At 43.9% G+C, this 26668-nt stretch overlaps 1 protein-coding gene across 3 annotated transcripts; it reads right to left on the reverse strand.

Moving 5' to 3' along the window:
- Positions 1 to 10751: 10751 nt before the first annotated feature.
- On the reverse strand, positions 10752 to 25493 carry BRAT1 (BRCA1 associated ATM activator 1). 3 transcript variants are annotated; one of them, XM_075069182.1, is made up of 15 exons: positions 25423 to 25493; positions 24722 to 24836; positions 24062 to 24206; positions 23448 to 23602; positions 19618 to 19765; positions 18231 to 18603; positions 17997 to 18116; positions 16993 to 17084; positions 16237 to 16355; positions 15411 to 15597; positions 14899 to 14972; positions 14155 to 14257; positions 13723 to 13821; positions 12465 to 12643; positions 10752 to 12270 (listed from the first exon to the last, which is right to left on the reverse strand). In XM_075069182.1, exons 3-15 carry the CDS (start codon positions 24186 to 24188, stop codon positions 11533 to 11535), a joined length of 2514 nt encoding a protein of 837 aa, XP_074925283.1. In that variant the 5' UTR covers positions 24189 to 24206; positions 24722 to 24836; positions 25423 to 25493; the 3' UTR covers positions 10752 to 11532. The 3 variants fall into 3 exon arrangements, with proteins under 3 accessions (XP_074925283.1, XP_032622032.1, XP_032622030.1); XM_032766141.2 differs by lacking the exon at positions 24722 to 24836 and having other exon boundaries at positions 19618 to 19762; positions 25423 to 25477; XM_032766139.2 differs by lacking the exon at positions 24722 to 24836 and having other exon boundaries at positions 25423 to 25477.
- Between the last annotated feature and the right edge of the window lie 1175 nt (positions 25494 to 26668).

Here is a 26668-nt window from a genome sequence, read left to right on the forward strand (position 1 = left end):
TGTTACCATTTCTGGACTCATTTAGCAATAGCATTGCAATCAGCCCCTCCCCCCTCCCCCAGGGTGACCAGATGTCCTGATTTTATAGGGACAGTCCTGATTTTTGGGACTTTTTCTTATGTAGGCTCCTATTACCCCCCACCCCCATCTTGATTTTTCATACTTGCTGTCTGATCACCCTAGCCCTCCCCACACCAGTACTCCCCCCTTCATAGCCCACTTCTTCCAAGGCCTACATGACTTGGGATGGGGACAAACTACAGCGCAGAAGGCACCTCCACTGTCTCATCTCCTCAGTGGACAAATCTGGGACCTGTCAAGTGCCCAACTAGATCTGAGCTGTAGGGGACAAAGCAAAGAAAAAGAGGCTGTCTCCTAGATCCCAGATCCAAACTATTTATGGCTTTATCCATCCACCACCACTTTGAATTACACTGGAAGGAAACAGCCCTGGGAGCACAGATGTAATATGTTTCAGTGAGTAGGTGGGTATCAGCAAATCTGTGCAGCCTGAAGTTTCCCAGTGGTTTTAAGGTACAGTAATCCTGTCGAGAGGTGCTAGATGCATGCTGATGTGCACGAGAACAATTACAACCTTCCAGCTAAAGCCAAATGCAAAAACTCACAAGCTTCAAAACTCACATGGGCCTTCACGATCAAACACACACATTACCATTCTCTTATGTACACTTGTGCAGATCAGAAGGGAGACCCACAAGTTTACAAATTTCTGTATAGGCACGCATGCACACTTGAATTTTGGCTCTGCTCCAGTCTGTCATGGATGCACACATACTAATTACACACCCACGCATGTGTATGCTGCTCACATTATCAGTTCTTACTAATCAAATCATTTACGCAGAGAAGTGAATGCTGATATATCTAATCTCAAGGCTCCAGTTTAAAAACAGAACTGAAAACAATAGGCAGGATCTAAAGTCACCGTACTGAAACTGTAGGAGCTCAGATGTTTCCATGGAGACACATCTTTGATCTAGTAATAAACAAAGGAGAAGACAGTCCCAATCTAGAAATGCAGAAAGGGCTAATTCCTGCTGGGCCCGTGTCTGTGAAGTTGGGAATCAGAGCAATTGGATCCAAGACTTTTTGTTTTTGTGATGCTGCAGGGTCTGTAGTGATGATTAGAATAGGATGCCCTCCTGCCTGTGTTGCACAAGGTTATGAGTGGAGGGAAGCTACATTTTGGCATATGGTATTTCCTCAGGCAGACAGAAAACATGGCATATCTTTGAGCTGGTTCCATTTGCATCTGCTGTGAGGCCAAGCCAGATGCCTGTAGGTACAATCCTCCCCAAAGCATTAGCCAGCATGTGTTGTGGAACATAGATACCCATGTCACACAGAGCTTTGATATGCACCATGCAGTAAGTGGTGTTCTGATTTTCTTCTTGAGTGGCGAGAAGTGATTTGGGCCACGGGGAACATACCAAGGCATGCTGCCTTTATGGATGGGGTGCAGAGGTGATGTACAAGGAGTGTGGCCTTTGGATGGGATATAGAAGAGTACCTCATTTTACTGGTATGGAAAGAAGATTAAAAGCATTTACCATGTTGACATGGGGTTAGTGGTCATGTGCATATATCTTTGTAACCATATATAATGAACCCTGGCTCCATATAGAATGTCTTTAGGGGTGTGAGAATAGGAGGCTGGATCACCCCTTTGAAGGAAACCTGTCCACTTGCACTAGGCCAGTGTACTCCACTCACAAAGATGCATGTTGACAGATGAACATGTTCATATTGGCTTGAATGCCTAGCTGCAGTATCTACACAGTACCTGTATGGATATTGTATTCATGGATCTGTGTACATGTGCAGCAGGCTTGCGTGTCCCCATATTTCTGCATATCTATTTGTAAGTTTCTCACTTCCCTTAACTTCTAGGTGGTGCCTTTCCTTTGTCACTTCCTATCTGTCCCACTGATTATTGGATGTGGACAGATTCAACTGCCTTATCTTTGCTTCCAACAAGGCCACTGCCTCAGTCATGCAAGGCTTTTCTGTGAGGTTGTGAAGTTACATAATACCCAGGGTCAGTGAGCTCTGTGTATACTCTGATTTTGATCCCCTCCAGTAATTCTCATTTGTACATCTCAGCCTTACGGGCATTAAACTCCGAAAGGTGGCATCTCCCAATCTGAACCACACTTGCTTTTTTTCTTAGGACCTGTCTACATTAGGGAATTTGCATTGCTACACAGGTCTTCCATATCTATACCAACGCAAATTTCACTGAAGCATATAGGCTCTTCACAGCCTGCGGTACCTTTGAGAACTCAGCAGCAGTCTGCCTGTTGTTAATTGTATCGTGATAGCACCCACAGGCCCCTTTCTTACTGAGCCATTCACTGTACAAGGGCATGGTAAGAGACAATCTCTATCCCAAAAGGCTGATAAAGTGGGAGAGATAGCTCAGTGATTTGAGTACTGGCCTGCTAAACCCAGGGTTGAGAGTTCAATCCTTGAGAGGGCTACTTAGGGATCTGGGGCAAAACCAGTACTTGGTCTTGCTAATGAAGGCAGGGGGCTGGACTCACTGACCTTTCAGGGTCCCTTCCAGCTCTATGAGATAGGTATAGCTCCATATTATAATCTAAATAGGCAAGACAGACAAAGGGTGTGAGAGGAAACAGGCTCAGAGAGGTGAAATGTCTTGCTCCTCCAGGTCAGTAGCACAGTTGGGAATAGGAATTAGGTCTCCTGAGTGCTAGGTTAGTGCACTATCCACTAGACCATGCTGTCTAATACTAAGATGATTTCCTGAGAGAGGGAAATTGAACTGCCCTTCTCTTTGGTGGGATTTGTTGTTTATCCCAAGAAAATGCTACTGCCAAACTGGGCCCAGGCTTCAAAGGTGTTTGACATTTGTATAAAGTGCCCGTGATTTGTGTGTGCATAAAATTATATGTATTGGACTCACGGATGGCGCTTCCATTAGGCAACCCTAGGCGGTTGCCTAGGGCACCAGGATTTGGGGGACGGCATTTTGTGTGCTCCCCAAGGGGCGCACGGGAGCTTCCAGTTCCACTCCTGTCGCGCTGCTGAAGGACCTTCTGTCGACGTGCCACGGAAAACAGCGGCAGGCAATAGAGTAGCTCAATGACTGCCGCTGTCACCTGTGGCATTTCGGTGGAGGGTCCTTCAGCAGTGCGATGGGAGTGGAACCAGAAGCTCCCGCGCACCCCATGGGGAGCGCACAAAATGCTGCCCCCCGAATTCTGCCTAGGGCGCCAGAAACCCTGGTGCCGCTCCTGATTGGACTGCAAGAAAAACACTGAGGGATTGAGTCTCTCATTGGGGAGAAGGATTCACTTGTGTCATTTCTTCCTCTTTTCCTCTCACACCCCAGACGTAGGTTAGGAGGCTCACTGATGGCATTTTGAAAGAAACAAATTAAGAGAAGTTGTTTGCTAAGAGTCAGATCCGACTTCCGTTAGTCACTGAAAAGACTCCCAGCTGGATCAGACCCTGTTGAGCACAATTATCCCTCGGTTTACATCTAAAATACCAAAGATGATTTTCTATCATTTTATCAACGTTGACTGTGAGGATATTGGGCCTCTAGCAGGCTCTCAGGGAATTAGGATAAATGGAGGAAACCAGCATGAGTCCCCCAGAGCTCCTGTAAGCCCAGGAGATTATTGGAATATTTATCACAGGTTATGAATATTGCAGGAATCTTCCTTGTGAAACATAGCCTGTATAGAAAGCTGTGGGTAATCTCTCCCGGGATGAGACTGCAACCACCACCTATTGTAAAGCTCTATTTTAGAACCCCTTATCACACTGGCTTGGCCTGGAAATTGCCAGACTGGTCCTGGACACCAAGAATGCTGAGCTGAAGTAATAAAGACAAACAAGCAAAACGCCTCACTAGAAATGTTAATTTTTGTCTCACTGTCGCTCAGAAATGGCTCGTAGCTACTAAACTTGCCATGTTGTCAGCTCATCTTGAAAATTTATGCACCAGCTATTTTTGCAAGAAAATCAGATGAAATGAATTAACAGTTTTTGCTGTGGAGACCTTGGAGCCCAAATCTATAGCCACTGATTTCAATGGGAGTTGTGGACCTGCGTTGGTTGTGGGGTTTTATCTTTCACAGCTCAACAACCTTAAAGAATAGCCCTGGGTTAAGGACTTTGAGTTATGATGAAATACGCATTTCTTTGTGCTTGATAAGAACATGTTTGATTATGTGTGGGTCATGTTCGGTTTTATGAAGGTTGTAGCTATTCATTTCCTTGGTTTTAAGAGCTTCGGTTACTGAATATGAGAGGTTTGTACAGATGCTGTCACTTAGCAACCACGGCTGTTTTTTGAAATGCAGCTCTCTATTAGAATATAACAAGAATTGTAATCTGTGCCTCACTCTCATGGAAAGGGTTTGTATTAGACAATGATGGATTCCAGCACTAAACTGTACCTTCACTGCATGAGGATTATCCTGGTGGAGGGACATGCCCAGACTAGGAAAATCGGTTGTGTTAGCTAATGCATTTTAACTTCACTAGGTGCGAAGTCCCAGCTGAAATCCTGTTAGACAGGGTGAGTCATGTTTTAAAATGTATGTCTGGTTGTGATCATGTGATCTATTTTCCTACTCTAGACATGCCCTGTCTTTTTATTCAGTTCTTTCAGTCTGGTCTGTGCATAGCCTGGGACTCAGCTGGGAGCCTCACTTCTGAAAGTGAAAGAAATGAAGTCTGCCTGGGCCTGGGATTGTGGTGGGGTGGACAATGCCCTGAGGTCCCCTGGCTAGCGGCCTCATGGCCCTGCCACAACCCACTCCAGAAAAGGGCAGTGGAGAAGGTCCTCCAAGCTGCCTAGAGTGACTATGTGGAACACAGCCAATCAGAAAGGGGCTGCAGGGAACAGCCAATCAGGGCCCAGCAGGCTAGTAGAAGAAGAGCTGCAGGGCCAGAGTGAGCTCAGTTCCTTTTTCCTTGGAGCTGGAGGAATGTGGATGGTGTACTGGCTGAGGGAGCTACAGGATGTTAGACAGAACAGTGCAGGCAGAGACTGGCAAGAGTGAGAAGGAGCTCTGGGCTGGTGACAGGGACTCAACTAGGACAAGGTCCTGCGATAAGGGGGAAGAACATGCTGGGGCCACAGAGAAGTGGCCCAGGGAATCATAGCCACTGGGGCAACTTGGTTAAAAGGACACTGCAGATTGCTGCTTTCTTTAGGGTTCTTGGGCTTGGATCTGGAGTTCAGGGCAGGCCTGGGTCCCCCCACCAACCACTGGGAAAGTGGCCTGGACTTTGAGGTACCCCATAAGGGGAACTGAACTCTTAGTTGCCCAGCAGAAAAGCTGGGCACAGCGAGGACATTGCCTCTAAGAAGAGAGCCCTGGAATACGGTTCAATACCAGGGCCAATGCCATTTTATAGACTGCTGGACTAATTAAGGGCCTGAGCCCAGGGAGGGCTACAAGAAAGAGAGGCCAACTGAGGGGTTCTGGGATAGGCCTCCATTCAACTGGAAGGAGTTTGTATTTCACATATAGACTGTGTGTGACTTGGCTAGAGGGCTGAAGCCATGTCTACGCTTACAAGCTTGCAGCAGCACAGATGTACCGATACATTTCCTGATGTGAAGCTAGGACCTTATCTAAAGTTTTGGTTTTAGTCACAGCACTGTGCTATAGCTATGATAAACGTTCCTTGGAAATGTCTTGGGCCTGATCTATATATAGGGCTTATGCTGGTACAACCGTTAGTTAGGGATACGATTTTTTTTTTTTTAATAGAAATTGTTGTCCAACCCCCAGTGTGGATGCAGTTAAATGGTATCAAGGTAACTTTTCTACTAGGATAGCTTATGTCCTTCCTGTATGGAAATAAGCTACACTAGTATGATTGCATCTACACTAGCAAAGTTGCAACACTTTAATTATACCAGGGTCACTGCATACACACTGGGGAGGGGATGAGAGAGGAGATTTTTAACTATACCAGTATGGTTAGAGTAGTACAAAGTGATACAACTTACGTGTGGGCAAGTCCTTCTTTGCTCCTCATTGTGCATTTTAAAGCTGTGTAATGCAGCAGGAACACATGGGTGTGTTTTAATTTGCTATTTAAAATCCAGAGAACATGCTCCACAGTTTTAACAATTGTATTCATTGGTCAAATGCAGGGCTGTCATAAACAGATAGTAGGAGTTAATAGAACAGAAGTACTTTATATCTCTTTTGACTGTAAAGGGTTAACAAGTTCAGTAAGCCTGGCTGTCACCTGACCGGAGGACCAATCAGAGGACAGGATACTTTCAAATCTTGAGGGAGGGAAGTTTTTGTGCGTGCTGTTAGTTTTTGGTTGTTGTTCTCTCTGGGTTCTGAAGTGACCAGACATGCAACCAGGTTTCTCTCCATCCCTCTGATACAGGCTCTTATAAGTTCAGAATAGTAAGTACAGGAAGGCGAGTTAGGCTTATGTTTGTGTTCTTTATTTGCAAATGTGCATTTGGCTGGAAGGAGTTCAAATTTGTATTTTGCTGAAAGGATTTTAATTTGTACTTAGGCTGGGAGGGTATTCCCAGTGGCTATAGCTGAAAGACCCTGTACCTATTCCATTTTAAATTTACAAAGATAATTTTTACTGTTTCTCTTTAATTAAAAGTATCTTGTTTAAGAACCTGATTTTTTTTTTTATTCTGGTGTGAGACCCCATGAGACGGGGTCTGGATTCACCAGGGATTTGGTGGGAGAAAGGAGGGGAGGGGGAAAGAGAAGGAGGGAGGAAGGTGAATTGTCCTCTCTGTTTTCTGATTCAAGGAGTTTGAAGCACAGTAATCTTCCAGGGTAACCCAGGGAGGGGAAGCCCGGGAGAGGCAACGGTGGGGGAAAGGGTTTACTTTCCTTGTGTTAAGATCCAGAGGATCTGGGTCTTGGGGTTCCCCGGGCAAGGTTTTTGGGGGGACCAGAGTGTACCAGGCACTGGAATTCCTGGTTGGTAGCAGCGCTACAAGTACTAAGCTGGTAATTGAGCTTAGAGGAATTCATGCTGGTACCCCATCTTTTGGACGCTAAGGTTCAGAGTGGGGAATTGTACCATGACAAGGGCATAAATGAATACAGTTGTTCCATTAACCCATAGCTTTTAAAGGAAAATGTCATTTTGAAAGTGTCTCATATATGTAATACAAACAGATCTCTGGTGAAGAATATACATTTCTACAGGCATGTGTGATGATTACATTTTAAAAGCCACCCACCTATGGGAAGGAAACTGGTTCAGCAGTTTCACTATGAAAAATTGCATTACAATTTATACAGGGGGAATCGGCAGTAACACCTTTGTTGTGGCCTTTGTCAATTGCTTTTGCGAACAATGGCTTTGCATACTAAGAAATACAGTTCTAACAGAGACTTCCAAGCCATACTCTGCAAGGCTTGTTCTTTTCAGACAGACACATCTCAGTGCAGAGCTGCTGGTAGCAAAAAAAATGCTTGTTTTCTTGTGCTCTCTGTTGGTGACTCTGCATGAGCCAATAAAGGGACAAATCCTTTCTCCCAAGCTGTGCTGAAATTTGTTGAATGAAAAAGTAATGCGTAGAATTTCACATCCCCTCATATCATGCAATTGGACTTAAACTGCAAGTGTTTAGAAAAAGCTCCTGTGAAATAAGCTTCTGCTCTGATACATCTTTATACTCTAAATGTGGATACAACAGGCCACAGCCTAAAGTTATTACTCAAATTAATAGCTGATGGCAATGGAGAATTTTGCTTATGGGTTGTATTGTGTGTATGGAAAAGTCTCCCTATGACAGCAGTTCTGAGTTATAAAAGCTACAGAGCTTCCACAGTGGCCCCCCGAAAACAAGGCAGTGTGGGCATTGCTGGATTCCCTCCACCATAACATGTGTTCTGAATGCTGATGAGCACATGTTCTTGCTCACATACCTACAAAATCCCTTCCCCAGCATGAATGATGGCTGTTGCTGTCAGTATTCTGGATATACACAATTTAAGGAGACCACTACCCCAGCCTAGAGGCTTAAGTGCTAGATAGCAAAACCTGCAATTCTGTGGCATTGTGTTCAGTGTGCATATTTCTGAACAGGCAAGGTATGTGCTCTGTAGGCCCTGATGAAGATTCTATCTGAGCCGAACCCTGGTCTCTGCACTGGAGGTGAGAGTGTAGGGGTCTGTTATGAATTTAGCAAGGGACTCTTTGGGAAAAGCCCACATCATGAGGTGCTGTGATCACTGGTGCTCAGGATTGAAGGGCAACATAGGCAAACTGCTTAAATTCTCAACACCATGGCAGACTATACCAGAATATATTCAGGGATTGGGATGATGCTCTTGCTGCAGGACAAGAGTAATTCCGTATCTTTAATCTGCTCAATAAATTGGAAGCCTTGCAAGGGTTTGGACTTACAGTCCTGACTCCTCACTGACTCACCAAGAGATCAGAGTGTCCTGGGGAGACATCATTGTACAAGGGAAGGGTAAACCATTGCCAGGAGGCAGATCAGGCCATGGGCACTGATCTCCCTCCTTATAGAAAAGCACTAGATGACCAAGGTAGGAGGCTCATTTATTTTAAATTTGCTTGGATTTTTGTTGGCATTGGGGCATTTTTCAGCAGCAAAGGCAGAACTCCTTGGGGGGCCAGAACAAGTCTAGGATATGCCATTCTGGAGACAGAGACACGACATGAACCAGGCTTTTCTTTTCAAGGGTGCAGTAAGAAAACGTTCTACTTAACTCTAAAAACCGAATGCCGGGGGAAGGAACCCAGTGGCCGAGGCTGTTGTGCCAGAACTCACTTTCAATTCCTCTCGGAGCTGGCTGTCTGCCCTTACAAGCACCTAGGGGAATGCACTAGTTGCTGGCTGTGTCATGGTGTTCATTTACAAGTCAAGCAGCTAAGGTTTTGGTTTAAACGAGATTTGTAACAGCCCTAAGCACTAGCTGAATTTTTCTGTAGCAGGGAAAGTAGGGTTTTCTTTGCTGCTCTTTCCCCCTCCCTGCCACTTTGCTGTTATGCTGCTGCTTTTCACGCCACTCAGCTCTTCCCCCTCTTGTTGGATATGTGATTCCAGTCTCAGCCTCCCAGCACTAATGCAAGTCTTGAAGAACAGAGTCCAGTGAACAAACACATGCAAAGAACAATAAAGGAGGTCAAAACAGAAAGATCAGAAGAAATGGAAGCTGTGCAAACGTCAGTATTGTTTTTAGCCTAATTGCTGAAGTTTGAGAGCTTTTCAGTATAATACTGTTTATGAAAGTTCCAAAATTAATCCTTCTGTCTGCAAGTGGAGGTGACAGGAAGATGAATAAGATGCTACTTCACACTGCAGATGTAAGTAGCCCTCCCTGTCCATCACTCCAGACTGTATGTCTTTCTCTGGTGGCATATAAATCATGCATTGCGTAAGGTGGTTTCCAAATACAAGAAGTCAGGGCCCTCAACTTAGCTTCACCATCACTTCTAGCTAAAGGTGACCCACTGAGGAAACAAAGCAGGTAGAATCCAGTGGCCTGGGAGGCAGGAGACCTGAGTTGTAGTCCTTAACCTTCCCCACCTGTAAAAGGTGGTAATTATACTTGTCTTTGGGTAGTTGTTTGGATTCCTTTAATGAAAGGCATTACCTAAAAAGTGTCCCAGATTGGGATCTAATAACCCCGCTCTCTTGCCCTTTAAACAGGTCAGAGAATGCCCTGCAACATGTGGTGTGCTAGCTTTGGATAACAATCCATCCAGCAGACACGGCTGCAGCAGTTGAGTAAAACAATCTACGGTTCCTTAAACTATCCAGACTCCTCTTGACTAACCCTCCCAGTTTCTGCAAGTGCCGTGTAGGGTAAGGATATGGCCATCTTGGTCTTATTATTATACCTTTTTTCCTTTCTTCAGTCAGATACAGCCCAAGGCTTGTATATTGTCATCAAAGGCTGCTCCTTCCAGTTGCCATAACAGAGCTGGAGCTCTTAGGTAGAAAGCTGTGTGCAGCGTGGCAGATAAGCTTATTGTCTGAATTCATTAAAGGGTATGTTGTAAACTTCCAACCTCAGCAGTTAAGTAGTCAAACCTATGTCTAGCCTCCCTGCATTGCTGCCAGTGAGCTGTTCAAAAAGACAGACTTTAGGATGCTGCTTCACTGGCTAGCACAGCTGTTGGCAGAAGGGAATGAATGAGATGGTATTTGAATGGAGACCCTCTCCTCCTGAGACACTGCAGCTGGATGAGAGCTTAGTATTCTCCATTAGCCTAAACTGAATGGCGTGTTCTTACCTTGCCAACCAGGAATGGTATGGTTTCACATCGGTGCTCACAGGGCTTAGGTACAGTTTGACACTGTTGCCATGGCTGTGCTGTTTCACTATAGGAGAGGTTTTAATACAGAGTCACTTCTTGGGCTGCTGAAGTTGTAAACTACAAATCTCCCCCAAGGTGTTTTCTAAAAGCTGTCAAATTATGCTCAGAAAGCAGCCTTGCCACTTTGGGTATGGCTGCTAGATTTCTAATTAAGGAGGTTTGTTGACTTGGATGAGGCAAACCGAAGTCTGACATTGACATTTTATCAAAAAGCTCCAGCTGTCAAAGCCGCCTTCTCCCACTGGGAGTCATTCCAGCTTTTCTGAAATGGAGACTAGAGCACTCTGAAGGCTTAGGAACTGCAATTGCCCCTGCCTCACTGAAATGCAAGTGTAGTGCACCTCGCATCTCATCTTCTCCCTAGCAACCTGTGAGGGAAGAAGTCAGAAACATTTTTGCCAAAGTAATTTTTAATTGATCTCCTGCCACAGTTACAGGAAACATTCAAAACACTGATGTTGACTCTTCCCTAAATGTTCTCCTCTGCCTCTATGCCCTTCGCTATAGCAGGGACTCTGATTTTACAGTGGTAGTGTAGACAAAGCAAAAATGGATAGATCCCTTTTAAAACCAGTCTACTTGAACCAGCTTTCAGCAAGTTCAACCAACCAGGCTCTAAAAAAGGGTTTATAGATTTTTTTTTTTTTTTTTTTTTTTTTTTACTTTGTTTACACCAGCACTTTAAATCAATTTTAAAACTGGGGGGAGGGGGGGGGTGTACTTTTCTCTGTGGCTTTACGTGAGGGTATATTAAAATGAAACAGATGCTTTTTTGGACCTTTTAAAAAAAAAAAAAAAAAAGCTTTGGGCAGTGACTACAGAGTCTGAATTCATACTGACCCTGTATTTAACAATCACTTGTTAAAATACATTGTATTATAGTTCCCTGGCTGCACCTCTTAAATACTCTCTCATTTAAATTCCTTGCATTCTGGGCCACAGCTAGTAAGGACAACATGCCACTAATGACTATCTAACCCGTTTGATAGCCAACCAAGTTGTCGTCCTCACTGTTCAGACCAGTCCAAGACAGAGTCCTCCTCCTGGGCCTTTCTTTCACAGTTTCCCCTTTTGCAAGGCCTGGTTTCTACTCTTGGGTAGCAAGTAACTTCTCCTGCAGCCAGATACTGGTTTGGAATGGCTTCCTCTCTGAGCAAGAAAGTGCCACTGACTTTAATAGCAATCAGCTTCATTCTCCTCCAAGGTCCCCACAGTGGCCAGGATGTCCTGCAAGAGGGATTGAGGGCTCTTCTCAATGTGGTCACTACTTCTGTTCAGAGACCTGTGCAGCCCTTCTAAGTCCACTGTTCTCAAAACCAGCAGCACACCGTTTGGGTCTTGGGATCCAGCCTCATCAGCATCACCTCTGGGACAAGGCTTGGCACAGGAACTCCATTTCCTCAGAGTCTCTTCTAACCAAGCAATACCACGTGCTTCTGTAGACAAGTCTGCACTTGTTCCTTCCTTCAGGCTGCTCTCATCACAGAGCTCAGCTTTCAAGGCAATGAGGATATCGCACGCTTTCTGAGCCACTGGCCTGTCACAGTCACACAAAGCACCAAAGAGGAACTCAAACAGTCTCACCCGGCAGAATATCTGCAGAGACTCACTCATCTGAGTGGAGCGGGTGGCAGAGGATAAGACAGCAGCATATGGGCATGCAGCAAGGCCAAGCCGTCCAAGTGTCTGGGCAGAGAAAACTTCAGCCAGTTCCAAACCACCAGCTTTAACTTCCCAGTCAAAGTCGCTGTTCACAGCTTGGAGCACGCTGGAGACAAACGGCTCAGTGTCTTTCAGTACATCTGGGTGGCCTTCTCTCAGCCAGTCACTGAAGACACCGATCACAGCTCTTCTAGGGAAGCCCTCTGAGTCTGTTGATAAGATTTCTTTAAGCTGTGCTACAATGCTTTTCTAAGAATGAGAAAACAAGGAGGGAATATGTTTAAAAAAAATGGAAACTCTTGGCTAAAGAGTTCAAAACACTCCAGTTTCTCTCTAGTGCTTCAGCATCTTAGTTAATGGCTGCAAAATCTCCTATTTGCTCATGGGAAGTTCTACTAGATTCTGCTGTGGATTAAACAAGGGTTATCTTCTCCCTCCCTTACCTCTTTAACATTTCCATTTTCTAGGCCAGGCTTCTTTGAGATGAGATGGGTGAGGAAGGACAACTGTCCCATGGCTGTCACAGCACTTGCTCGCACATAACTCTCTGGGTCCTGAAGAAGATCCTCTGTGAGCTTGGGCACCTCCGAAGAGAAGAGAACTTGCCTGAACCCCTCCTTCTCTGTAAATATACAGCAGTCCAAAGAAAAGCTTTATTCCTCTGTCCAGCCAAACTGTTTCCAGTGCAAACAGTCCCTCGTCTTACCAGGATGTCGTCTGCCTGCAGAATGAGTTGAGCTCCTATGCAGACCAGACAACTGCTGATAAGAACACAGATGCACTATCACGGGCTTGTTGAATTCCAGTCAACCCCCCTCTCCCCACCAATTGTTAGAGCTCAGAAAATCTACTTGCCATTGGTGTGCATGCAAATTAACCTCTCCCTGGCAAGTGGGTATTTACTCTCAGCTTGCTGAATTTAGCTTTTATATAAAAATGAATGTCTAGCTCTGATGGTTTTAAAGAATCTACCCAACACATGCTGAATAACTGACAGTGGCAGTGAGGGGTCTGCAGGTCCCATGAAACAGGTGTGAGCTGCTCAAGGCCCAAAGCCAGAGCCTGTGTGCTAGGACAAGCAGCTGGGTTGCACACTGGAGAGTTCCACTTTGGTTTGGGGACAGAAGTACGGAAAAGAAATTCTTTCCTCTCTGCCATCAAACAGGAACTGAGCTACTGTGGGGTTAACTATCCTGGCCTCAGAGCTGGGCCTCTGCCATGTAAAGGGGGAATGGAGGGTGAATCTGCAATGGGCAGAAAGCCCCTGCACCATGCATGTGTGTGCTCTTGTGCAAGCCCTCCAAATCCTGCCCCACTGCCAGCTCAGCGAAACTTTATCCATTCCACTTTGAGACACTGTTGGAGAAGGGGGACATTATTATTTGCCTTTAACAGATATGAACTGCCTCCCTCCATATCTCATTGTTTCCCTGCCTCCTAGTCATATGCCTTAAAACTGCTCTGTCTGGAACTTCAGGAGGACTCAGCACTTGGATCACAGTGGGAAAGTAGGATAAATCTACTGGATGACTTGTCAGGGTTTCTCATGGCTTAGGCCACTCAAAAGTGTTGGGTGCAACGGGTTTGTTTTTGAAAGTAGGTGAGTTTGCAGGCCAAGTTTTTTGGGGGGTTTTCTGGGTATTAAATGCTTGGATGTGGTGATAAGCCTCAAATCTAAAATGTTAATTTCTCTGAACTTACCTCTCAGATGCTTAATCAGGAGGGTGAGAAATTCCAGGGCAGAGTCCCGTACTTCCCAGTAAGGGCTGCACAAACGCTTCTGCAGCACCAGAAACAGATCTGCACATGGCAAGCAATAGGTTTAGATCAACAAGAAGGGACCAAGTCAGTAGTAGCAATTTTTTTTGTTAAACATTAGCATCCTTTAAATCATCATATGCTACATCTTTTACTGCTGTTGCATACTTCCTTCAGAGATCCCTAGCACATCTTTTTGGACACTGCTCCAACAGTTGTGTTATATGTAAGTATATGTGCACCTAATATAGGGATTGTGAAAGACAGACAGAGTAGCAGTTCTATACGAGCTACTTCTCTGTTGAAACCATTTGCCCATTACTGCTGGAATACGTTATGCCATTAGTTTGACTTTACCCCCAACAGTTTCCTTACCTCGGAGAAACTGGTCAGTCTGTTGCCAGTGATCCTTGGAGCTGGGTGCCTCTGACAAGCTCACCAGCCATTTGAGTGTTGCTTGAAAAGACTTCTTCAGAACCTAGAACACGACAAAGCAGGGCTACAGCAATCAGAGGGAGGCTACCCTTCTAATATTCACTTCACGAGGAGGCATTTTTTTGCATTTACACTGGATAACATTTGCTTAGTCTTCAATTGTAGCCAAACTGCTAGGGATAACAACCCAACATCCTCTGTTATCAAGAACTAGGCTGCTGGTAAACATTGCCTAGATCAAGAATCCAGTGGTGCCTGCTTGTTTTCCTAGCAGGCTCCTGGAACGTGTCTACTCTTAATACCAGCTTCTAATTTTCAAAAGCCTCAACCAGCAGGAAATCTCCAGTCATCTCAGCAATGCAATAGTATAATACCAAAAACACTGGCAAACCCAGGACCAAGTACTAGAAACCCCAAGATTGAGGGAAGTGTGATGTGACACTACTCTTAGGTACAACAACTCCTGACTGTGTTCAATATCCTTGAGAGGAAACAGTTGTATAATGGCTTAATCACATTTCTTGAGCCACTTCCTCTGTCACTCAGAGCTGAGACAGAGGCCTCTTAAGATGTTCTAGTACAGTTGTTTGTGGTGTCAAACGGTTTCTCAAAACCACATCCTAATGACACTAGAATTACTGTTTTAGTAAACTATCACTTCAGTGATTTGTTTTCTGTACTTACGGTAGGACTGGTATCTGGACTCTTCAGGTATGCAAGGAGGATATCAAAAACACTTCCCATGAATACACTGTGACCTGAACACAGGAAAAGTGATAGCCAACGATCAATACTAATCAGAAAAAAAAAGACAAATCAACTCTTGAAATAACAATATTTATTACAGAACTATTTGTAGGGGAGGAAAGCAAGTGTAATTCCACTAAACAGCAAAATACATTATGTCTGAAAGCAGGGGAGAAGAGATATGGCCTACCTATAAAAACTGCTTTCATCACTAATTGCTCTAACTTACCAACATGATGAAGATTCATTGGTGAAGTTGATGTATGGGCTGAGAAGCCCAGAACTGAACAAACTTGGGAAACGGTTTGTTCTTATACCTCAAAATGGTGGACCCAGAGGCCGAGAGAGGAAATGGGTACAGGACACTTTGCACTGCTACAAATCCAGAATGGCTACAAGTTCCAGAAATAAGTAAATACACTGAAGCATAAAATGTGGAAAACACTCACTTTCCCAGTGAGACAGCGCGCCCAGGATGTCAAGTGCTGACCGCTGAACTCTGAAGCAACCAATCAGGATTCTACTGATCTTTTTTCCCAGACAGGATGCTGGAGTCGCAAGGCCAATACAGAATTGCAATATTGTCACTACAGACTGTAGCAAAGGTATATGGGGCAAATCCACTGGCAAGCAGGTCTGAGAGAGAAAGCAGGTAAGTTTCTAGCAAATACCTCATGCATGTGTTTGTATATGCAGTGTATATATTTTTCTATTACAAGAGAAGTTGGAGAGCATGGGCAGAAACCTGTTTTGTTATAATGTGGCATCATTCCTGTGGTATCACAAGTCTGATAGTTATGAACAGGTTCCCTCCCACACCCCAAAAAGCTATTGCACAAATGAGGGAGGGTTACTGTTAGTACTAGAGAAAGCAATTTAAACAGGATTTACAATAGATGAGACCTCAGAATCTGAAAGGAAACTTAAGAATAGAAACTTCTGCAGTGCTAGAGGGCAAACTTGGCATGGGTGGGTGAAGGAGGAAAGATGGTCATCTCTCTGCCATCACTGACATGTGGTAGACAGTAGCCTCAAATCCACTGTGATGCATAAGCTAAATGCACCCTTCTTTTAAAGCTTAAATATGCCTGTTCTGCGAGTGATAAAGAAATCTACTAACCTCTTCTGCCATATTGCTTCTACAACTAGACGTGTCACCAATGGAAAGTCCCCACTGCCAACCTTTCTCCATGTTCTGTTTGGTTGCAGATTTTCACAATAGGGCCTATCTTAATGAAATCTTTCAAGTAACCCATTCCTTCCCCAGACCAGTACCAGGTACTGCAGCTCCTCCAGATGAGCCAACGTTTGACATAGGAGGCTAGCACAAGAGGATCTGCAGGATAGAAGAGTTTCAACAGTGGCAGACTCATTCACAGACCTATTCAGCAAACCTGGAGATGGAAAGGAGGAGAGAACTAAGGTTAGAGTACAGCAATGGGTTTGAAACAGAGAGGGCAACAGAGTTTTAAGTTAAGGAAGGAATGGATTTAGTGCCATCCTTCATTGAAGAATAAGACCCTTCCCTCAGCAGGATACTGCATACCAGAGATTAGCAACGTTTGGCACATGGCTCGCCAGGGTAAGCCCCTTGGCGGGCTGGATCGGTTTGTTTACTTGCCAAGTCCACAGGTTCAGCTGATCGCGGCTCCCACTGGCTGCGGTTCACCGCTCCAGGCCAATGGGGGCTGCGAGAAGCAGAGGTCAACATATCCCTCATCCCGCACTGCTTCCCGCAGCCCCCATTGGCCTGGAGTGGCGAACCGCAGCCAGTGGGAGCCACGATCAGCCGAACCTGCGGATGCGGCTAGTAAACAAACGAGCCCGGCTGCATTCCAAATGTTCCTGATCCCTGCTGTATACTCTGGCAGCTATATCACAAAGGCTGCTTCTTGACTTTGGTCTCACTCTTACACAACAGTTGTTCACTTCCCTCCACTCATTAAAGATACTCATACCCCCATTCTTTCTGGATACAGTCTTTATAGGCAGATTGGCTGTTTATCCTTCACTCGTCTATAACTATTATACCTGGGTATTCCAAGGGTTGGGAGGCTGCTTTCAGAACACAGTCCATTGGTTGAAGCAGAACATTCAGAGCTTGGATCCTTACTGCCTGTGGGCTTCAGAGGAAGAAGTAGCAGTGAACACACAACACTTTGTTCTCCCTGAGTGTCTGCCCCCAAATTCTGATTAGTAAATTCAGAACAATTCACAAGAGTAGATTCTTTCAGCCTTAGATCAGGCTGGTACTGGTGGGAGCGTAACACATTGTCATGTGTGCCAAGCTCTGTCCCAAGCTTCCTGCGCTAAGCCAGGAGAGGGAGGAGAAAGGTTTTTGTGGTTTTCAAGCAATGTCACTGCAGTAGAGCTGACTCATTTTGGTGTGAAGTTTTCCAAGAGAAGGGGACTGTAAAGGTACGGAATCCTGGGTAACCTTCTTCCCAACTAAACAACGTCATATACTCAGAGTGTAGGCGTTACTTAACCTGCAACACTGGATCATGTGCACCCAATAATTCTCTCCTATTTAAAATAAATTAAATTAATTTCTCCTCACATTTCTGGTTTAGACAGAAGTCCCTAGAGCAACGACGGTGATTTCTGCTGGCAAGCAGAGAGGGTACTTCTATTAGACAGCATAGGTGAAGGGGAAGGAAATAGAGGGAAGTCGTGTTTGACTTGCACTCAAGATAATGCCTACTCTGAATGTTAACTTTGGCGCTAGAGAGCAAAAACAATGTTTGCCATTCTCATCCTAGAGGCTGGCTGACTGTAGGTGGGATTTGAGAGCACGTACAGGGCAGTTGCTTCTCCTGTGCCTCGTGTTTGGAATTGAACTGTCTAACCACCAGCATGTGCAGCTCCTGGACACACTTTCTGTACCATTGGCAGTGAGTTGCACCACAAAGTTTCCCTCCTTATATAGAACACTGACAATCAGAAAGGGACTTGACAAATTATTAAAAGATTTGCAGAATAATATTCCAAGAACGTAAGAAAGCTTTTTCAAATTTGATACCAACAATTCATACCATTCCTGAAGCTTCAGTACTCCCACTGCTAAACAACCAGCTTGAGCTGGGTTTAAGCGCTCCAGAGCACATGTTACTGATGTCCACAGGCTACATTCAGGGCAGCTAAACACAGGAGACCTGAAAAAAAGAAGTGTTAACATATTTTTGGGGAACACCTTGGAAAAGACAATCACATTTCTTGTAACATTTTGGACAGTACTGCATGAATCCAAGTTCCAAAGAGGTCTTTACCTTGCCATGCTCAGGAAAAGGTCCACCAGTAAGTGCCCGGTGTGGACTGGCTCCTCGTCCAAAAGATATACAATTGGCTCTGATAGCCGTGACCAAAGTACTTCAGTCCACAGATCATGACAGCATCCAAACACACTGGTTAGCAGCTTCAAGGATTGCTTGATACGAGAGGCAGAGTTGGAATTAAGGGACTCTTCAATGTGCACTATAAGCTTTTGAGCACATATTGGCCAATCACAGTCCTTTATATTTACAGGTTTAGTCTGGAATGACTGTAGAGAGAAGGTGAGCATGTGCACTAAAAGCTGATTGGCAGCTGAAGCCACAAACAGGCTGGGGTCTCCCTGCATAGTGAAGATCACATCTATGGCTCCTATGTCAAAGGAAAAACAACAACAAAGTCATAACACTCAATGAAACAAGAGGTTTGTTACAACTTGGGAGAATTCACTGCAGTCCAATCACGTGTCATCTTACTTATGAGTAACTCTCACAAATTAAAATGGAAAGTTTAAAATGAAAAGAAAAACTTAATGTTACACATGAACAGACTGAGAAAAGGCAGTCCATCCATCATTGACCATATGGGCGAAAAAAGGAAATAAAAGTGACAATGGGTGGCATTGTAAAATTTCTGTTTTTCCAACTGTAAGATTTTAGGGGCTGTGATAGGCAGCTTATGCTCTCCCGCCAACATAGCACAGTGCACACTACCACTTATGTCATTCAGGATGTGTTACTGTGGTTTACAGAGAATGAATTGAATCTTTGGGGTGCAGGAACTGACAGCTGGAGGAGGCTGTTAGTTTTAGTTTAGACTGATAAAACTGATCTGAGTTAAAATGTTCTGTATATGTTAACAGTCTTTATTAGATGCCTAGTTAAGTTAGCAGCCATTAATTATTAAGACTAGTGGATTATTTGAATATAAACACAAATAGAACTGCTCACATTGAGTAAAATCTACAAGCCCAATTAAAAGTGCAGGGGAACGAAACCTGGGTTAATTTCCCTAGAGTACAATAATTCTGAACTATTTCTAATAGACTGCAAATAAGAATTTTGGTGGCTTTCTAATGCACTATTTTTACTTTGCCTATTGGGTGTGTGTTTCTCCTTCCAACATGGAGACTATTTTTTATATTGGGGAACCTTAATACATATGTACGTGTAACAAAAATAAAGCAATACAATTAACTTTTACAACAGCGTAAGTCCCTTCTGTCATTGTTTCCTCATTTTATTTTTCTCAAAGTAAAATAATGACATCTAAACATAATATCCTATGATGATTCTGCTCATTTAACACTTAAGTGACAGATTACAATAGTCAAGGCACAGTAAGGATTTAAGAAGATAAAGAATACTGGCAAGAAACAGTGCTCACCACAGTTGCACAAAAAATGGAGGGCGTTCTGGTGCTGCACCATGCTGTGTACCCCCTGGACCCAGCCGCTTCGCACAGATGCCTCTTCCCACAGAGAACTGCTGAGAGGCCCCACCTCTCCAAAGAGACTGATCAACAGCTCCCTCTGCTGAGTCAAAAGGAGAGAACACATGTAAACTATGCAGCAAGCAGTTTTTGGGGCTTGTAGGTTAGCTGTATGTATCAATTTGATAATAACTACCACAGTGAAACCCTATCTAATTAAAACATTTAATAAAAGGTGCTCTGCATATCTAGGGAAAACATCTGTCACATGCTTAACCAGGAGTGACAGAAATGTTAACCATTTGAATGAGATTTTTAGAACTTTAGGAAAAATTCTAAGGCTATGACAGCCCCATGAGGTTGTTTCCTAGCCAAGTATTCTCTTCCCTGTAGGCCTCGATCTAACTTTAGAGCATACTCTAAATTCAGCTACCAGCATACAAAACAAGGGGACTGAAAAAACATATTTCCCTCATGTCTGAGGCACACTGAAACTGCTGGGTCCCTACCCTGTCCTATTCACAGGAAAAACTATGTTCCATTATTGCAATTTAAATTAAAAGGATCTTTCTGGGGAGCTACTATTATCCAGCCTCTGCTGTAGGATGCTGTTAGAAGGCCACACACTACAGTGCACTTTAAAAATGAAAAACACTGCATAAATTATTATTATTGTGTGCTATTATTTGAAGCACATCATATGGCAGAGACAAGAAAGTGGTGACTACATTAAGTCAGAATTCCCATGGTTTAGTGGGTTTGTAAGTCTGGCTTAATGTATTAATGTTTGCTGATCAATTTGGCATATACTAGCTGCTTTGTCTGAAGCATGCATACTCTAAGAAAGTTTTCACAAATTAAACCACTGCCCAAAATGTGTTTAGATCACTGTAAATTTAGTGTAGATTGAAGGAGAGATACTGGTGTATACCATGGCTTTATTTTCCTCCTTCCACAATGCACCCACTTTGAGAAAAGCATCCTGGAGCCCGGTTAGTCTGACCTTTTGTATATCACAGAGCACTAAATTTCACCCAGTTACCCTTGTATGAAGCCAAATAACTTATGTCTGGCTAAAGCATATCTTCCAGAAAGGCACCCAGTTTTGATCCAAAGACATCAAGAGATTGAGAATTCATTACTTCCCCTACTTCGTAGTTTGTTCCAGTGATTGATCACACTCACTGTTAAATTTATGCCTAATTTCTAATTTAATCTGTTTTCTGTTTCCAGCCATTGGTTCTTGTTATGTATTTCTCTGCTAGATTAAAGAGCCCTTTAGTACACAGCTCTTTCTTCCCATGACGGCACTTAAATAATGTAATCAAGTCACCCTCAGTCTTCTTTTTGATAATCTAAACAGATTGAACTCTTTCAGTCTCTAACTGTAAAGCATTTTCTCCTGTCCTTTGAATAATTCTTGTGGTTCTCTTCTATGCCTGCTTTAATTTTTAAACCACTTTTTTATTTTAAATGTGGACACCAGGACTAGATGTAGTATTCTAGCATTGGTCTCACTAAGACTGTACAGAGGGGTAAAATCACCTCCCAACTCCCCTATTTGTACAGCCATGGATCACATTAGTCCTTCTGGCACAGCATCACACTGGGAGCTCATGTTCAGTTGCTTATCCTTTGAGCCCTAAATCTTTTTCCAAGTCACTGCTTTCCAAGATACAGCCCTCCCATTCTGTAGATATGGCTTGCATTCCTTGTCCCTAGATGTGTAACTTTGCATTTGACTGTATTAAAACCCATTTTGTTTGAATGGGCCAGGTTACAAAGTGATCCAGATCACTCTGTATGACTGCCCTGTCCTCACTGTTATTTACCATTCCACCTATCTCTGTCACCGGTAAGTTTGACCAGCAATTTTTTATATTTACTTCCGGATCACTGAATGCATTGAACAGTATCATATCTAGTACAGATCCCTATGGAACCCTACTAGAAACACTCCCATATGATGATGCCCCATTGAAAACTACTTTTGAGATCTGTCAGTTAGCCAGTAAATCCATTTAGTGTGCTCCTTTTATATGGTATAGTGCTAATTTTGTAAACAATGTTATGTGGTAGAAGTCAAATGCCTTAAAGTCTAAGTAGATTACATCTACAGCGTTACCTTATCAACCACACTTTTTAATTGCAGAAGAACTAAATCAGATTCATTTAACAAGACCTGTTTTCCATAAAGCCAGGTTGACTTACACTAGTTATATTCCTAACTTTTGATTTTTATCAACTGAATTCCATTATTAGCTTTACCATTATTTTCCCTGGAATTCATGTCCACTTAACTAGCCAATCACTACCTAAGTCATCCCACTTGCCTTTTTTTAATATTAGGATAACATTAGCACTCTTCCAGTCTTTTGGATATTCCCACTATTCCAAGATTTATGAAAATCAAAACCAGCATGTCACAGATCTGCCCAGCCAATGCTTTTAGGACTCTGCAGGCAAGTTATGTAGACCTGCAGATTTAAAAATGTGTATGCCTCGTAGATGATGTCTAACATCCTCCAGTTGCTAATGAACTAGAAAGTACTTCGTCTTCATATGATTTGAATACATAATGCTGCTTCTTTCCAAATACAGAAATATTTATTGAACACTTTTGTCTTTTGTGCATTATTAAAAATGTTACCATCTCATCTAGATATGCACCTATACCACTGCTCGGATGTCTTTTGTTCCTAATATACTTATGTTCTTAGCCCTGCCAGCCACTGAGTTTCCTCTAAAGTCTTTAGCTTCTCTTATCAATTTCCTACACTTTGTAACTTTTAGTTTATATTGATTACTATTTCCCCTTTTTTAATATATTGCCTTTTTATTTCTAATTATTGTCTTTACTTTACTACTGAAGCAGTATAGGCTTTTAGCCAAAGTTGTCCTCTTTCTTGAACAAGGAATCATGATTTTCTGGCCATCTTAAATTCTTCTTAAAAAGAGTTCCCAATTTTCATTGACATTTTTCTATCTAAGTTTTCCTCCCAGTCAATTTTGCTCAATTTTTCTCAGCCTTGGAAATCAGCAGCCCATAAATACATTACTGGCTGGGACTATCTTGTTTGCCTACATTGAATATAAGTAAGTCATGATCACTGGTCTGTAGGCAACCACCAACTTTCAGTGAGTGATTAATTCATTTTTATCCATCACCCTGAGGTCCAAAATAGTGAGCTCACAGGGGATGCAATACTTGTGCTAAAATGCCATGTGTGATTTTTGTAAATGTGTTTTGGTAGCACATTGTAAAGCAGAGTTCTGACACTAAGCCATGTAAATTAACTGATTAATTTTGAATGATGGTATATAACCAGAATTCAGGAAATGCAAAGTTAAAACCCACTGAAGATAGTACCTGCATAGCAGCATGCACACACAACTCCTTGAAAACAGTTTACTTATTGTCACATGCCTCAAAAGAGATTAACAAACGTGAGACAGTCATACAAGTGGTCATTCTATATTCAGTTTTGGGGCTGAGATATGTCATTTCTCTTCCCCTCTCCCAAGCATTTGACAGCTGTGTTCTGCATACATATTCTGTTGCATGCAAGGATGAGCAAGTAGCGGCTTTTATTGCCTTCTGTCTGCTCTGACATCCCAGAGAGTGACTCTAGCAACAGGACTCAATGCTTGAATGACTTCAGGACTGGAATGTTCTTACTAGAAAATAACTCTAAATAACTATGGTTGTATTTTATTCAGGTGAGGTCGACAAAAGCTGAGAAGTGGAAGTGCTTCTGTGATTAGTCGCTTAAGCCTTAACTTACCTGTAAATACTGGAAGCAGCTTTCAGAGGCTGCAAATATCCCTGTTAATCTCAGAATAAAGGAAAGAGTGCTAGAACTTGGATCCTTCAGTTTCAGCACACACGTGATGAGCTCTGTCAAGCATGGATTCTCCTGTAACAGCAGGAGGCTAGATTCTGGGGAAGAAACATCCATGGAAGGTGGAGCAACAATTGACTATCATTTCTAGGACATCTCTTTATTTTGTATTACAGTTCTAGCAGGTTCACCTAAAAGCCAACAAGCATAAAGTGTACCCACTTAGTTGTCAGCTGGACAAGGATTCAGAAACGTTTAAAGCACCAGCCCTTTTACAGACATTAATATTTTATTAGATTAAGAATCTCAGCCACTTACAAGAAGTGAAACAAAACTTGCCTTTAAAGCTTGTGTGTTCTTGTTACAGTATGAAAATGTCCAGGCAGCACCCTCCAAATTGAGGGAAGCTTCTATCACCCTCAGACAAGCTACTATTTTATTTAAAACCTATAGGTACAACCAAGTGGTATGTACAATATTAACTCTTCTTAAACACATCTGTGATGATCCCTCTGGCTACCAAGAGGCATAGGCCAAATCCAGACAGCCAAAATTACCTGTTTCAGTCAGAGTCTTAAACCAGTCCAGAAATTTCTCTAGAAAGGTGTCATCTGCAACAAGTTGCCTTGAGTCCGCTAGAACTGCACAAACAGACGGCAGGAGCTGAGAACATTCCTTGTCCATAGTGTGTCTGGTTTTCTTCTGGTAAAAGAACGTGAGAAACAAACTCAGTGGAAATGCATCTCCATAACAAGGCAATATTGAAAGTCAAGTAGGGAGGTACAAGGTAGACACACTTTGCAGTGAAATGTAAGGGCTTGTCTATACTACCCACTGGATCGGTGGACAGCGATCGATCCAGCGGGGGTCTACTGATGCGATAAATTGACTGCTGAGTGCTCTCCCGTCGACTCTGGTACTCCACAGGAACGAAAAGCACAAGCAGAGTCAACAGGGGAGCATCAGCTGTCAATTTACTGCAGTGAAGGCACCACAGTAAGTAGATCTAAGTATGTCGACTTCAGCTACACTATTCACATAGCTGAAGTTGCGTATCTTAGATCAACCCTGCATAGTAGTGTAGACAAGCCTTAAGAGAGACAGTGCTTTACATCTGAAAGCCTGCAACTGAATCTGGTAACAAGCAACATTGATTTTGATGCTTTTAGCCTCAAAGTGCTTTACAAACATTAAATCATACTTTCTATTTGACTCACACTATTTCAGGAGCCAGGATGATGTAAGGATACAGGCCCAAATCCTCAAAGGCAGTGGGTCTCAAACTTTTTTTCCGGCAACCCCTTTCACACAGCAAGCCTCTGAGTGCGACCCCTGCCCCCAATAAATTAAACACGCTTGTTTTTATATTTAACACTGTTATAAATGCTGGAGGCAAAAGGGATTTGGGGTGGAGGCTGACAGCTCACAACCCCCCATGTAATAACCTCGTGACCCCCTTAGGGGTCCCACCCCCCAGTTTGAGAATCGCCTGCTCAAAGGGATCCCAAATAAATACCACTGAGGACCTGGCCCACAGACCCTTTCAGCTCTCAGCGAGCGGGCTGAGCCATCTACCCACAGCTGCTCCGCAGGCTCCCTGGAGCCCAGCTGTCCGGGCTCTCGCTCCAGGCACAGCGGGAGAGGAAAGCCTGCCGCCTCAGGGCTCCTCCACATCTAGGGGGCGGCCAGCACCACCCCGCCGACTCAGCGCGGGCCCCCGGGGGGGGGGGTGAACCCGGGCCCCGCTCCAGCCGACCTCCCCCTGCAGCACCGGAGGAGCGTCCGGCCCATGCCCGCTGCAGGAGCGGCCCGCGGCGCCGGGCTCTCGGTTCGCGGGGGGATCAGGTCTGCTCCCGGAAGCACCGAGCAGGGGGACGGGGCTGACTGAGGGATTCTGGAGCCAGGCCGCGAAACCCACCTCACCACAGACAGCGCCAGCTTCAGACCGGCCCCCAATTGCGCCTCCTACCTACTGTCGTAAAACGGCGCAGAAGCAGAATAGCCAAGGGGCGGAGCTGTGGGAGGTTGTGCAGGGCGCGTCTGGGGTAAAGTTGTACCGACAGTGGAGGGCGGGGCGGAGGGATATTTCTGCGCACAAATGTGCGCTGGTATTAGCTAAAGCGGTGCAGTCCGCTGTGTGGACACACTTTACTGGTGTGAGAGTGATCATAGCAATTTTCATCAGTAGCAGCAAGCTATGGCCCTCTGTCAGGTTTAAATCAGAGTGCCTGTGTACACACACACTTCATCTGTAGCTTCACTGAATAAAAGGTGTGTGTGAGGGGATTTCAATTGCAAGAGCTATCTCCAGTTAGCTGTCGCAAAGGTAAACTCCTAGTGGAGACAAGGCAAGTTCTTCCCCTGATGTTCCTAGCCAAGATCAGCCCCAGTGATGATTGTAGGAATAGCCCATAAGGGTATAAACTATACTGGTGTGAGGCAGCTTATACTGATATAACTGTGTCCACATTAGGGATTGTTTCTATTTAACTATATTGTTAGACTATCACACTTCTAACTGAAACAGTTAAATCTGTTTAAAAAACTGTGTGTAGCCCAGGCCTACTTGTTGGCAGCTATGCACTGGGTTCTTTACAAACAGTTAAGCTCCATTTATACAGCAGGAGGCTTGAGAGGTAGAGGGGACCTAAAGATCATATACAGTTCTTTATGGAGGAGAAATCAGTTACATTTGGGGTGTATCTCAAAGAATCATCTCATTAATCCCACCTCCCCAAATCATCAGGCTGGCCCTAGCGGTCAGGAGGCAGTTATATTTGGGGAATGGAAAACTACAAGCCTGTCCAAAAATGGTAAGGCTGACTCTGTGAGAGGTGAGCTGGAAGGACACTTCCCACTTGATCTGAATTCAGAAATCTGTCTCTTTATCTGAAAGCAGGACCCTGAGAACCTCTGGGTATTTCTGCTTGCTAAAGGACCACTTGATGGCACTATTGCTCCACATAAATATCTACAAAGCCCCTTTGATGTTTGTCATCTCAATATGATTTTTAATGACATCATATAAGTGTTAATGCTCTTTTTTGGGGGTTTAGAGTTTGCTGGTTTTCATTGTATTATTCTTACTTTAACAAATGAAATAGATCCCCATCCTGAGTGTGTTGTGTGGGATCATGCCTCTCAGCTATCCCTCATGATGAGAG

This window comes from Chelonoidis abingdonii, chromosome 9 (genome assembly GCF_003597395.2).
Source record: "Chelonoidis abingdonii isolate Lonesome George chromosome 9, CheloAbing_2.0, whole genome shotgun sequence".
Taxonomy (NCBI): Eukaryota; Metazoa; Chordata; order Testudines; family Testudinidae; genus Chelonoidis; species Chelonoidis abingdonii.